The 12602-nt window shown below is 41.0% G+C and overlaps 1 protein-coding gene across 2 annotated transcripts in view; it reads left to right on the top strand.

Annotated features, from left to right (window-relative positions):
• LOC125448356 (GMP reductase 1) overlaps positions 1-12602 on the top strand; it is a 113494-nt gene that overhangs the window by 70080 nt on the left and 30812 nt on the right. For both annotated transcript variants that reach the window (XM_048523637.2, XM_059653473.1), the window contains exons 7-8: positions 866-908; positions 10748-10907. In XM_048523637.2, coding sequence (XP_048379594.1) covers positions 866-908; positions 10748-10907 — 203 coding nt within the window. The remainder of the gene's footprint in view (positions 1-865; positions 909-10747; positions 10908-12602) is intronic.

Here is a 12602-nt window from a genome sequence, read left to right on the forward strand (position 1 = left end):
AGCCTTAAGTCCCTCAGCCTTTCCTCATAAGACCTTCCCTCCATACCAGGCAACATCCTAGTAAATCTCCTCTGCACCCTTTCCAAAGCTTCCACATCCTTCTTATAATGAGGTGACCAGAACTGTACGCAATACTCCAAGTGCGGCCGCACCAGAGTTTTGTACAGCTGCAGCATAACCTCTTGGTTCCGGAACTCAATCCCTCTGTTAATAAAAGCTAAAACACTGTATGCCTTCTTAACAGCCCTGTCAACCTGGGTGGCAACTTTCAAGGATCTGCGTACATGGTCACTGAGATCTCTCTGCTCATCTACACTGCCAAGAATCTTACCATTAGCCCAGTACACCAAAGTGCATCACTTCACACTTGTCCTCATTTAACTCCATTTGCCACCTCTCAGTCCAGCTCTGCAGCTTCTGTATGTCTCTCTGTAACCTACAACATCCTTTGTCACTATCCACAACTCCACCGACCTTAGTGTCGTCTGCAAATTTACTAACCCATCCTTCTACGCCCTCATCCAGGTCGTTTATAAAAATAACTTCTATCTGTTTAGAACACAAGTCACTGCGACTGATCGGATCACCAATGTCTATGTTATATAACACCATAAGACTGTACACAACACACACTTAACCAACTAAATATCTACTTGGAACTCAAGATAATTAATTAAAACATGAAATACTACTAATAATTCTGCATTTTCAGGAACCGAAATATTATTTTCTGTTCAGTCTGAATTCACAATTTTGGCAAAAAAACTTACAGATTTGTCTGTGATAAATGACTCTGCATCTTCAATGATGTTCAGATATTTTTTCTTGCAAATTCTGATATGACATTTTTTCCCATTTTCTGAAGGATGGTGGTTGCAGTTGTCCAGGTGATGTTGCCAAAGCCTTTGGTAAGTTTTCAGATCATGTCTTTAGCATAATTACAAGAATATATTTGCATGAGGAATTGTTCTGTCTGTTGTATTTTTTTAATAGTAAGTGAATAGATAGGAACATAAAGGAGATTGTACTATCAATCTTGATTATTTGGCAGGTTCCAATGGCCAGTTAATTCGTTCCAATAATGGGAAAACAAAACAAGTTTGTTACATTGGAAAACATAATAATTTGGCATAGAAATATAGGCTATTTGGCTCAACTATTCAAGATAGATATTTATATCCATCATACAGGGATCCTACCTCACCAATTCATTTAACTCTATCAGTATAACTTTTTCTTTCTCCTTTCATGTAATGATCTGCCTTTCCCTTTCTTCACTTTCTTCTCTCCATAAAAAGAAAACTGATAGGGGTGAGGCTGGAAAACTGGACCCTTTAACATCTGTTGACTGATAGAACAGAAACTGTTGTCAAAAAAGAAAACTCAAAATAAGTTTATAATTTCAAGAAAATATTGATAAAATACAACGTTTAAATTTTAGCGGGAAGATCAAGGCCCATGCTATTAAATGTAGTGTTGAGGTCACAAGAGTGGCTGTAAGGTTAATAATTGACAGATTAGATAGAAGTCTCTATTTCAATGTTGGGTCTTCTCTTTGTTCCTCATATGTCTGAATAATTTGGATATAGGCACTATCAATTCATGCAAGAATTCAGATTAGAACAGCATGACAAATTAAGGAAGAGTGCAAGAGAACAGGTGAGGAGATTGGGTGGATTCATGACAAAAATGACTTAGTATTATGAATGCATTTTAGAAAGAACTTCAGAATAAAAATATACCTTTATTGCAGATTCTCAGATCTTTAAAAACTATATTGCAGTATGTGGTACACAATAAACTAAATGGGTTTTACAGAAACAACCCTGTTGACTGGGCAAAGTTCTCCTCACTAACATCTGGTGGCTAGCGCTAGAATTGGGAGGGCTGTCTCACAGATTAATTAAGCAACAGTATGACATTGTGGGTATGATTCCATGAGTGTGATTATGTCCCAGATACCACAATAACCATCCCTGGATATTTCCTATCCCATTGGTAGGACAGATCCAGCAGAGGTGGTGGTGGTAGGTACTATATTGTAGCAGTACATAGTCAGGAGGGAATTTCCCCGGGAGTCTTCAACATTGACACCAGACTCCATGAAGTCTTACGGATTCAGGTTAAACATGGCCAAGGAAACCTGCTGGTTACCACATATCATCCTTCCTTGGCTGATAAATCAGTATTCCTCCATGTTGCACAACACTTGGAGGAAGCACTGAGGGTGTCAAAATGTTATCTTGGTTACAATGTCCACCACCACGAGTGGCTCAGCAGCAGCAATCATGGTCAAGCTGATTGGGTCCTGAAAGACATAGGTGCTAGACTGGGTTTGCAGCAAGTGGTGAGGGAACCAACAAGAGAGAAAGACACACTTGACTTCATCCTTACCAATCTGCATCCGTCCATGGCAGTATCAGTAAAAGTGACAGAACAGTCTTCATGGAGATGAGTCGCACCTTCATATTGAGAATAACCTCTATTGTGGAATGTGGCACTATTACTGTACGAAATGGGACAGACTTCGAATAGATCTAGCACCTTAAGACTTGGCATCCATGAGGTACTAAGGATCATAAACAGCAACAGAATTGTATTCCAATACAATCTACAATCTCATGGCCCGGCATATCCCCCATTCAACCATCACTAAAAGAACCAGAGGATGAACCCTGGGTGAATAGAGAGTGCAGGAGGGCATGCCAGAAGCAGCATCAGGGATATCTTAAAATGAGGTATCAACCTGCTGAAGCTACCAAAAAAGACTACTTATGTGCCAAACAGCATATGCAGCAAGTGATAGATAGAGCTAAGCAACCCCACGATCAATGGATCAGATCTAAGCTCTCTAGTCCTGCCACATCTGGTCAAGAATGATGGTGGACAATTAAACAACTCACCGGAGGAGGGAACTCCACAAATATTCCCAATGATAGAGAGCCCAACACATCATTGCCAAAAAGTAAGGCTAAAGCATTCGCAGCAATCTTCAGCCAGAAATGCCAAGTGGCTGATCCACCTTGGCCTCTTCCGGTGGTCCCCAGCACTACAGATACCAGTCTTCAGTGAATTGATTCAAACGGCTGGAGCTGCTGGATACTACAAAGGCTATGGGCCTGACAACATTCGGCAATAGTACTGAAGACTGTGCTCCAGAACTTGTCACTCCCCTAGCCAAGCTTTTCCAGTACAGCTATAACATTGGCATCTACCAGACAATGTGAAAAATTATCCTCTACACAAAAAGCATGACAAATCTAACCTGGCCAATTAACCTCCCATCAGTCCACTCGTGTTCATCAGTAAAGTGATGGAAGGTGTCATTAACAGTGCTGACAAGCAGCATCTGCTCAGCAATGACCTACTCGGTGATGCCCAGTTTGGGTTCCACCAGGGCCATTTTGGCTCCTGATCTCATTTCAGCCTTGGTTCAAACATGAACAATAGAACTGAATTCCAGAGACGAGGTGAGAGTGACATCAAGGCCACATTCGAATGAATGTAGCATCAAATAGCACTATCAAAACTGTAATCAACGGGTAACAGGGACAAACTGCTGATTGGTGTCATACCTGGCGCACAGGAAGATCATTGTAGTTGTTGGAGGTCAGCCATCTCAGCTGTAGGACATCTCTGCAGAGTGGTGTCCTCGGTCCAAACATCTTCAACTGTTTCATCAACGACCTTCTTTCTACCATAAGGTTAGAAGTGGGATGTTTGCTAATGATTGCACGATGTTCAGCACCATTCCCAACTCCTCAGATACAGAAGTAATTCAAGTTCAAATGCAACCAGATCTGGACAATACTCAGGCTTGGGCTGACAAGTGGCAAGTAGCATTCACGCCACACAAATGCCAGGCAATGACCAGCTCTCATAAGGGACTATCTAACTTCTGCCCCTTGACATTTAACGGTATTACCATTACTGAACACCCACTATCATCATCCTGACAGTTACCATTGACCAGAAACTCAACTGGACTTGCCACGTAAACATAGTGGCTACAAAAGCAGGTCAGAGGCTAGGAATACTACAGCAAATAACTCAACTTCTCACCCCCTCAAAGCCTATCCTCCGTCAATAAGGCACAGATTAGGTCTGTGATGGAATACACCCCACTTGTCTGGATGGGTGCAGGTCCAACAACTTTCAAGAAACTTGACACCAACCAGCACAAAGCAGCCAGTTTGATTGGCACCACAAGTATCTGTTCCCTCCACCCCTAATGCTCAGCAGCAGAAATATGTACTATTTATAGGAATAGTGTAGAAATTCACCTAAGATCCTTAGACAGTACCTACCAAATCACTGACCACTTCCATCTAGGAGGACAAGGGAAGGAGATACATGGGAACAAGTTCCCCTCCAAGCCACTCACCATCCTGACTTCAAACCATACCACTGTTCATTCAGCCTCACTGGATCAAAGCACTGGAATTCCCTGCCTAAAGGGCATTGTGGGTCAACCTACTGCATGTGGACTGCAATGATTCAAGAAAACAGCGCACCACTACCACTTTCTCAGCGGCAACAAGGGACAGGAAATAAATGCTGGCCAGCCAGTGACGCCCATGTCCTACAGATGAGTGAAAAAAATTGCAGGTAGACAAAATACAAGAATAAAAAAGTGATATCACTTCTCCTTAGATTACTAATTAGATTACAGTTGGACTATGATATGCTGCTTTGCGTCCTTTAATACGAAAAGTGTATCATAGATGTATAAAAGGTCCAGTGTTGATTCAATATGGTACCTAGGATAAAGCAATAATTATAATGAGACAGTAAACATTAGCAGTGAAGGTTAATGAGCACTCTAAAAGAAGTATTAAAAGTGCTTTCATGGGGTAATAGTAAAAAGCTATTTCCAGTCATTGATTTAGTTAAATAGGGCGGAAAAAATATTCCTGGAACTAGTCCTTGAAGCCAATCATGGGAATTGAAAACATGTAAAGGAAACAGATTGGAAGAAAATAAGGAAAACAAAGTCAGAGTTAGAGTAGATGGAACCTAGGTGGCACCAGCACAAATACAGGCATTGACATGGTGGACTGAATAGTCTATTTTGATGCTGAAATAAAAATGAATCTACAGTCAATACCCTTGCTTGGCTACCATTTCCATTCCTGGCAGTATTCTGAAGCTGAGTCACACTGTTTCAACCTTGATGTATGATCACAAGATGAGCTCCTTACTACATGTCCTCTCCATCAAATACTTTTGCAACATTGGCCATCTCCAATTCATTGGAACATAGGAACAGGAGTAAGCCATTGAGCTCCTTGAACCTGTTCCACCAGTGAGATTATGGCTGATCTGTGGCCTAATAACACATACCTGCCGTTGGTTCACATCCCTTAATACTTTTGCTTAACAAAAAAAATCTGTCCAGATTTAAAATTAACAACTGATCCAGCATCCACTGCCATTTGTGGAAGAGAGTTCCAAACATCTATCAACAGTTGTATGGAAGTGTTTCCTAACATATGTCTTGAACTGTCAGCTCTAGTTCTCAGGCTATGCCCCCTAATTCTAGAATCCCCAACCAATGGAAAAAGCTTGTTGTTATTTACCCTGTTTTTTTCCTGTTGATATGTTGAAGACTTGATCAGATCATTCCATAGCCTTATAGAGAAAATATGCCTAATTTGTACAATTTCTTCTAATAAATTTAACTCCTGAAGTCTGGGTATCAATCTTGTAAACCTATCTTGTACCCCCTTCAAGATCAGTATACACTTGCTAAGTTGTGGTGCCTATATCTACTCACAATATTCTGAGTGGGGTCCAGCCAGGGTTTTGCTTAACTGCAACATAACCTCCGCTTTCTTCTATTCCAGTCATCTAGATATAAATACCGGTATTCCGTTAGCTTCTTCATTACTTTCTGCACCTGCTTATGACATTTTAAAAATCCATGCACCCAAATCCCATGGTCTCTGTGGACATTCAATGTATTTACCTTCATACCAACTAGAAAATTTCCTGATCTATCATTTCTTGCTCCTAATGGATAACCTCACACGTGCTTACATTGAACTCTGTCAGCCAAAGTTTTGGCCATTCAGCTACTCTATCAATATCCCTTCATAATTTTGTGCTATCATCTACATTGTCTATCATAATACATAACTTTGTATCAACAGCAAAGTGGCTTTCTATGCCATTATCCAAATAGTTAAAAAAATGTGTGAATAATCGAGGACCTAAACACAGATTCTTGTGTGACTCCACTGGTCACATTTTGCCAATTTGAAAACCTACCCATTATCCCTACATTTTTTGGCTGCCATTCAACCATTTTCCCAGCCATGTCAATCATGAAGCAAAAACAGAAATTGCTGATGAAACTCAGCAAGTCTGGCAGTATCTGCAGGGAGAAGGCAGAGTTAACATTTTGAGTCCAGTGACTCTTCTTCAGATTTCTTCCTCTGAAGAACAATCACAGGTCTTGAAACATTAACTCGGCTTTGTCCCCACAGATGCTGCCAAACTGGCTGAAATTTGCCAGCAATTTCTGTTTTTGTTTCAGATCTCCAGCATTTGCAGCCTTTTGTTTTACTGTGTCAGTCCAGATTTTGACACAGCTCATCTGCTGCTGACACTGCTCCTATGATGCTGCTTGGCCTGTTGTGTTCATCCAGGTCTACCCCTTGTTATCTATTACCATCATCCATGCACTAATTACCTTGAAGTTTGAGTACTGTGTGCAGTTTTGGTCTTTAACTTTAAGGAAGGATATACCTGCATTGAAAGCACCACCGTCCATATTCACTGGATTGGTTCATGAGATGAGGTAGTTAACTTATGATGAAAGGCCGAGTAATTTGAACCTCTGTCATTTGAGTTTAGAGAAATGAAAGGTAATCTCATTGAAAGATGGAAAATCCTTATGGAATCTGACATGGTAGATGACGAAATTTGTTTCTTCCTGGTTGCAGAATCTAGAGAGATTGGAACAGTGTCAGGATAAGGGCCAATCATTTAGGACAGCGATGAGGAGAAATTTTTTTCACTCTAAGAATGGTGAATTATTTGAATTTTCTATCCATTGGGTTGTGAATATTCCATTGTTGAATTTACTTAAAGCTAGATAGAGAGATGTTTGGTCTCAGGGAATCAACAGGTGTGTGGAGTAAATGGGGCTGATGCCTGAGATCACCATGATCCAGTTGAATGGCAGGGCAGGGTTAACAGGTTTTATGAGCTCTTCCTGTTCCCATTTCTTGCATTCCCGTGTTCTGTTCCAATTCACTCCTGAATGGCAATTTAAAAACCCTATTTTAGACTACTCTTGCAAATCTCTGTCATCTATATCTTAATCGCTCCTAGTCCTGTTAAGCCATCACCACTCTACTTGTTTATCTACATTAGTTCTCAGTCTGACAACTCCTTAAGCTTAACACCATCTACTTATTTTCTAATTCCTTTGTGGTTTCACACCTCCCTATCTCTGTAACCCCCTTTGAGATATCTGTGCTTCTGTAAACCTGACCTCTTCCGTACCATTCATTCTAATTGTGCGATAATTGGTTTCAATCCCCTCGGCTCTAAACTCTAGAATTATCTCCATCAACCTCTTGGCTCTGTCTCTGTCTCTTTCCTCCTTCCAGATTGATGAATCTAGCTTCAGCAACACTCAAGTGGTTCAACACTATTTGGAGGAAAAAGTACGCCACTTTTTCAGTATCTTGTCCATAACCCTAAACACTGGCTCACTCCACCACCAATCCACAGTGCCAGCAGTGTTTACTGGCTACCACCAAAATGCAAACTGCAGAATTTTGCCAAATCTCATTCCGTAGCTGTTTCCAAACAAATGAACTCTAACCCTAGATGTACAACTGAGGGCACCAAATACATGGATCCATCAACTCTTACAACATTGCCTCCAGGTTACATACCAATCTGACCTCTAAATCTGTCACCGTTCCTTCACTGCCTCAAAATCTGTAAACTCCATTCCTAAATACCGTAGGCGTATCTTTATGATACCTTTTGGTCTGTAATGATTCAAGAAGGTAGCTAACCATCAATTAGAGATAGCTGTGCCACTGACACAATTATTCCCTAAACACTGGCTCACTCCACCACCAATCCACAGTGCCAGCAGTGTTTACTGGCTACCACCAAAATGCAAACTGCAGAATTTTGCCAAATCTCATTCCGTAGCTGTTTCCAAACAAATGAACTCTAACCCTAGATGTACAACTGAGGGCACCAAATACATGGATCCATCAACTCTTACAACATTGCCTCCAGGTTACATACCAATCTGACCTCTAAATCTGTCACCGTTCCTTCACTGCCTCAAAATCTGTAAACTCCATTCCTAAATACCGTAGGCGTATCTTTATGATACCTTTTGGTCTGTAATGATTCAAGAAGGTAGCTAACCATCAATTAGAGATAGCTGTGCCACTGACACAATTATTCCGCAAATGCTAGACCAAGCAAGTGGTCATCTGTCCTGATATTGCCTTCTATGGTTCAACAATGTCAATATTATTTTAAACTGGTATTGATTGTGAAACACCTTGGGACTCATTTGGATAGCAGTAACAGAATAGGTCAGAGTCAGCATGGATTTACGAAGGGGAAATCGTGCTTGACTAGTCTTCTGGAATTTTTTGAGGATGTATCTATGAAGATGGATAAGGGAGAACCAGTGGATGTGGTGTACCTGGACTTCCAGAAAGCCTTTGATAAAGTCCCGCATAGGAGATTGGTGAACAAGAGTAGGGCACATGGAACTGGGGGCAAAATACTGAGTTGGATTGAAAATTGGCTGACTGACAGGAAGCAAAGAGTAGTGATAAACGGGTCCCTTTCGGAATGGCAGGCAGTGACCAGTGGGGTACCACAAGGTTCAGTGCTGGGACCGCAGCTGTTTACGATATATATTAATGATATAGATGAAGGCATTAAAAGTAATATTAGCAAATTTGCTGATGACACAAAGTTGGGTGGCAGTGTGAAATGTGAGGAGGATGTTATGAGAATACAGGGTGACTTGGACAGGCTAGGTGAGTCGACGAATGCATGGCAGATGCAGTTTAATATGGATAAATGTGTGGTTATCCACTTTGGGGGCAAGAACAGCAAGGCATATTACTATCTTAATGAAGTCAAGTTAGATAAAGGGGAAGCACAATGAGATCTAGGTGTTCTTGCACATCAGTCAATGAAAGCAAACATGCAAGTACAGTAGGCAGTGAAGAAAGCTAATAGCATGCTGGCCTTCATAACAAGAGGAATTGAGTATATGAGCAAAGAGGTCCTTCTGCAGCTGTACAGGGCCCTGTTGAGACCGCACCTGGAGTATTGTGTGCAGTTTTGGTCTCCAAACTTGAGGAAGGACTTTCTTGCTATTGAGGGAGTGCAGCGTAGGTTCACAAGGTCAATTCCGGGAATGGCGGGACTATCATATGTTGAAAGATTGGAGCGACTGGGCTTGTATATGCTTGAGTTTAGGAGAATGAGAGGGGATCTGATTGAGGCGTATAAGATTATTAAGGGATTGGACACTCTGGAGGCAGTAAGCGTGTTTCCGCTGATGGGTGAGTCCAGAACCAGAGGACACAGTTTAAAAATAAGGGGTAGGCCATTTAGAACAGAATTGAGGAAAAACTTCTTCACCCAGAGAGTGGTGGATATATGGAATGCTCTGCCCCAGAAGGCAGTGGAGGCCAATTCTCTGGATGCTTTCAAGAAAGAGATAGACAGAGCTCTTAAAGATAGTGGAATCAAGGGTTATGGGGATAAGGCAGGAACAGGATACTGATTGTGGATGATCAGCCATGATCATAATGAATGGTGGTGCTGGCTCGAAGGGCCGAATGGCCTACTCCAGCACCTATTGTCTATTGTCTCTTGACATCTCAATATGATAAAGGAACAACATAACTACTCTTTGCTTGCAAGAATTTGAAGTTAAATTAATGCATTTTAAGAATCATAAGGACCAGATAATTAATGTTCAAGTCTGATTATTCATTGCCACAGTGAATTATAAAGTAGTAAAGTTAAAGATTATTTGTTGATAGCCAAATGCTTGAATTCTGATGCGTGAAGATGCTTAGTTTCTGTTGCCACTGGAGGGTGCTGTAGTTTAAACCTCAGGACTCAGGAGAGCTATTTTTCCATTGTTAACATGCATGTTGCAAATGAAACAAACCATTCTGATTAGCATCTGAATAAGAGTGTAACAAGAGGCTCCAAAGAAAATATAAAAAGTCTACTCTTCATTCTGTACCACAGAAAGACAAATAAATTAATGTGCCCAGGGCTCTCATTATCAGTGAGGGCATTGGAGGAGGCTGGTGAAACACCAGTGGAAGGAGAAATTTCAATAAGGATGTCAACAGATTGACAATTCTGTCCAGAGACCTAGAAAAATGAACAATATAATATGTTTTGAAAGAACATTTCTAAGGTTAGCAGAGAATTCAATATTCAGCAAGGGCTCTTGGCCAGTCACTCATCTGGTTTTATTTACTTCTAATAACAGAAAGCAAACAGAAAGAGACTGGAAGCTGCAGAGGAGTGTAATTTTATCTATTTGCTCTCAGAATGTGGGCAGCATTGGCAAGGCCACATTTATTGCCATCCCTAATTTTCCAGAGGTGTGTAGTCATTGTGGTAATGGTCCTCCCACAGTTGGGTAGATGGGGAATTCCAGGATTTCAACTGGTATTAAAAGTCACTGTGTTACTGAGCCACTCTCCTGTGATGATTTCAGGTGCTGGAGCTGATTTTGTAATGCTAGGAGGAATGTTCGCAGGACACGATCAGTGTGCTGGAGAAATCATAGAGAGGAATGGTAAAAAGATGAAACTGTTCTACGGAATGAGCTCTGATACAGCCATGAAGAAGCATGTTGGAAGTGTGGCTGAATACAGGTAATGGAACTATGTTTCCATCAGTTTTCATAAACCATTGCCATTCCTTATAAAAGGAGAGGGATCGTCTTGAATTATTTTATTTATGCAACACCAGTGCTCATAACTTAATACAGAACAACTTTGCTGGAAATTGAGTTCTGTTTTGGGAGAAACCACTCATTGTTCATTTATACCGCCTACATTTATCTCAGTCAGGACACATGAATCATCGTCTCTTCGATGATGTCTGCGAGAGGGACACCTCTACTATTACACGTTGTAGTTGTGAAATTATGACACTCCTTTCGATCCAAAGTTAAATAATTTATTTTAAATGTAACTGTCAAACATTAAGTTTGGACTAGTCTTTATGACATAGCATTCAACTTACAGCACATTAATAAGATGTACACTTGTGCATGTATACATTTAACACAAAACTTATAGAATAAACTCTAACCTTAAGTAATACAGTTCTTGAAAAAAAAGATTTACCGAGACCTGTGTCACAACTGACAATATTGAGATAATTGGGAATGGTCAACAAATGCTGGCCTTACCTGCAAACTCCCAACATGGCAGAAAAGAGTAAGGAGAAAATAAATTGCTGCAGTTATATATTTCTGTAAGGCTACTTACAGAAACTTACTTTGTGGTCACTATTATCTGATATACAAATCTTCAGGGCTGATCATTGGGTTGACTTAGTTCATTGCAAATTTTGTAAATTTTGATACACAGAGATCCTGGTGTTCAGTTCCATTGTACCCTGAAGGTGGCAACGCAGGTCAATAGAGTGGTCAGGAAGGCATATGGCATGCTTTCATTCATCAGACGGGGTATTGAGTACAAGAGTTGGCAGGTCATGTTACAGCTGAATAGGACTTTGGTTCGACATTTGGAATATTGTGCACTGTTCTGGTCGCCACATTACCAAAGGGATGTGGATGCTTTGGAGAGGGTGCAGAGGAGGTTCACCAGGATGTTGCCTAGTATGGAGGGGGCTAGCTATGAAGAGAGGTTGAGTAGATTAGGATTATTTTCATTAGAAAAATGGAGGTTGAGGGGGAACGTGATTGAGGTCTACAAAATCACAAGAGGTATAGACAGGGTGGATAGCAAGAAGCTTTTTTCCCCAGAGTGGGGGACTCATTTACTAGGGGTCACGATTTCAAGGTGAGAGGGAAAAATTTAAGGGAGATCTGTGTTGCAAGTTCTTTATGCAGAGGGTGGTGGGTGCTTGGAATGCATTGCCAGTGGAGGTGGTAGAGGCGGGCACGATAACGTCATTTAAGATGCATCTAGACATATACATGAATGGGCAGGGAGCAGAGGGATACAGATCCTTGGAAAATAGGTGACAGGTTTAGATAGGGGATCTGGATCAGTGCAGACTCGGAGGGCTGAAGGGCCTGGTCCTGTGCTGTAATTTTCTTTGTTCTTTGTAAAGGATTTTCCAACAAGTATCCTTGACAAATTTGTTTGCTTAGTTGTTTCTAGTGGACACGGCGCTGGTATAACAGGAGACCAGTGTATAGAAACTGGTTCCTAGCAGATTCTCTCAGTTGGATTGCAGTCTTCCAACACTATTAGTTCTTCAGCCTCATCTATGTCAACTTTATTTTCATCAGATGTCCATTCCTTGCAACGAGACACATTCTTATGAATATCTGCCAACTCATTCTGAAGTGACAGCTTAAGGATGTACATGAC

This window comes from Stegostoma tigrinum, chromosome 2 (assembly GCF_030684315.1).
Source record: "Stegostoma tigrinum isolate sSteTig4 chromosome 2, sSteTig4.hap1, whole genome shotgun sequence".
Classification (NCBI taxonomy): Eukaryota; Metazoa; Chordata; class Chondrichthyes; order Orectolobiformes; family Stegostomatidae; genus Stegostoma; species Stegostoma tigrinum.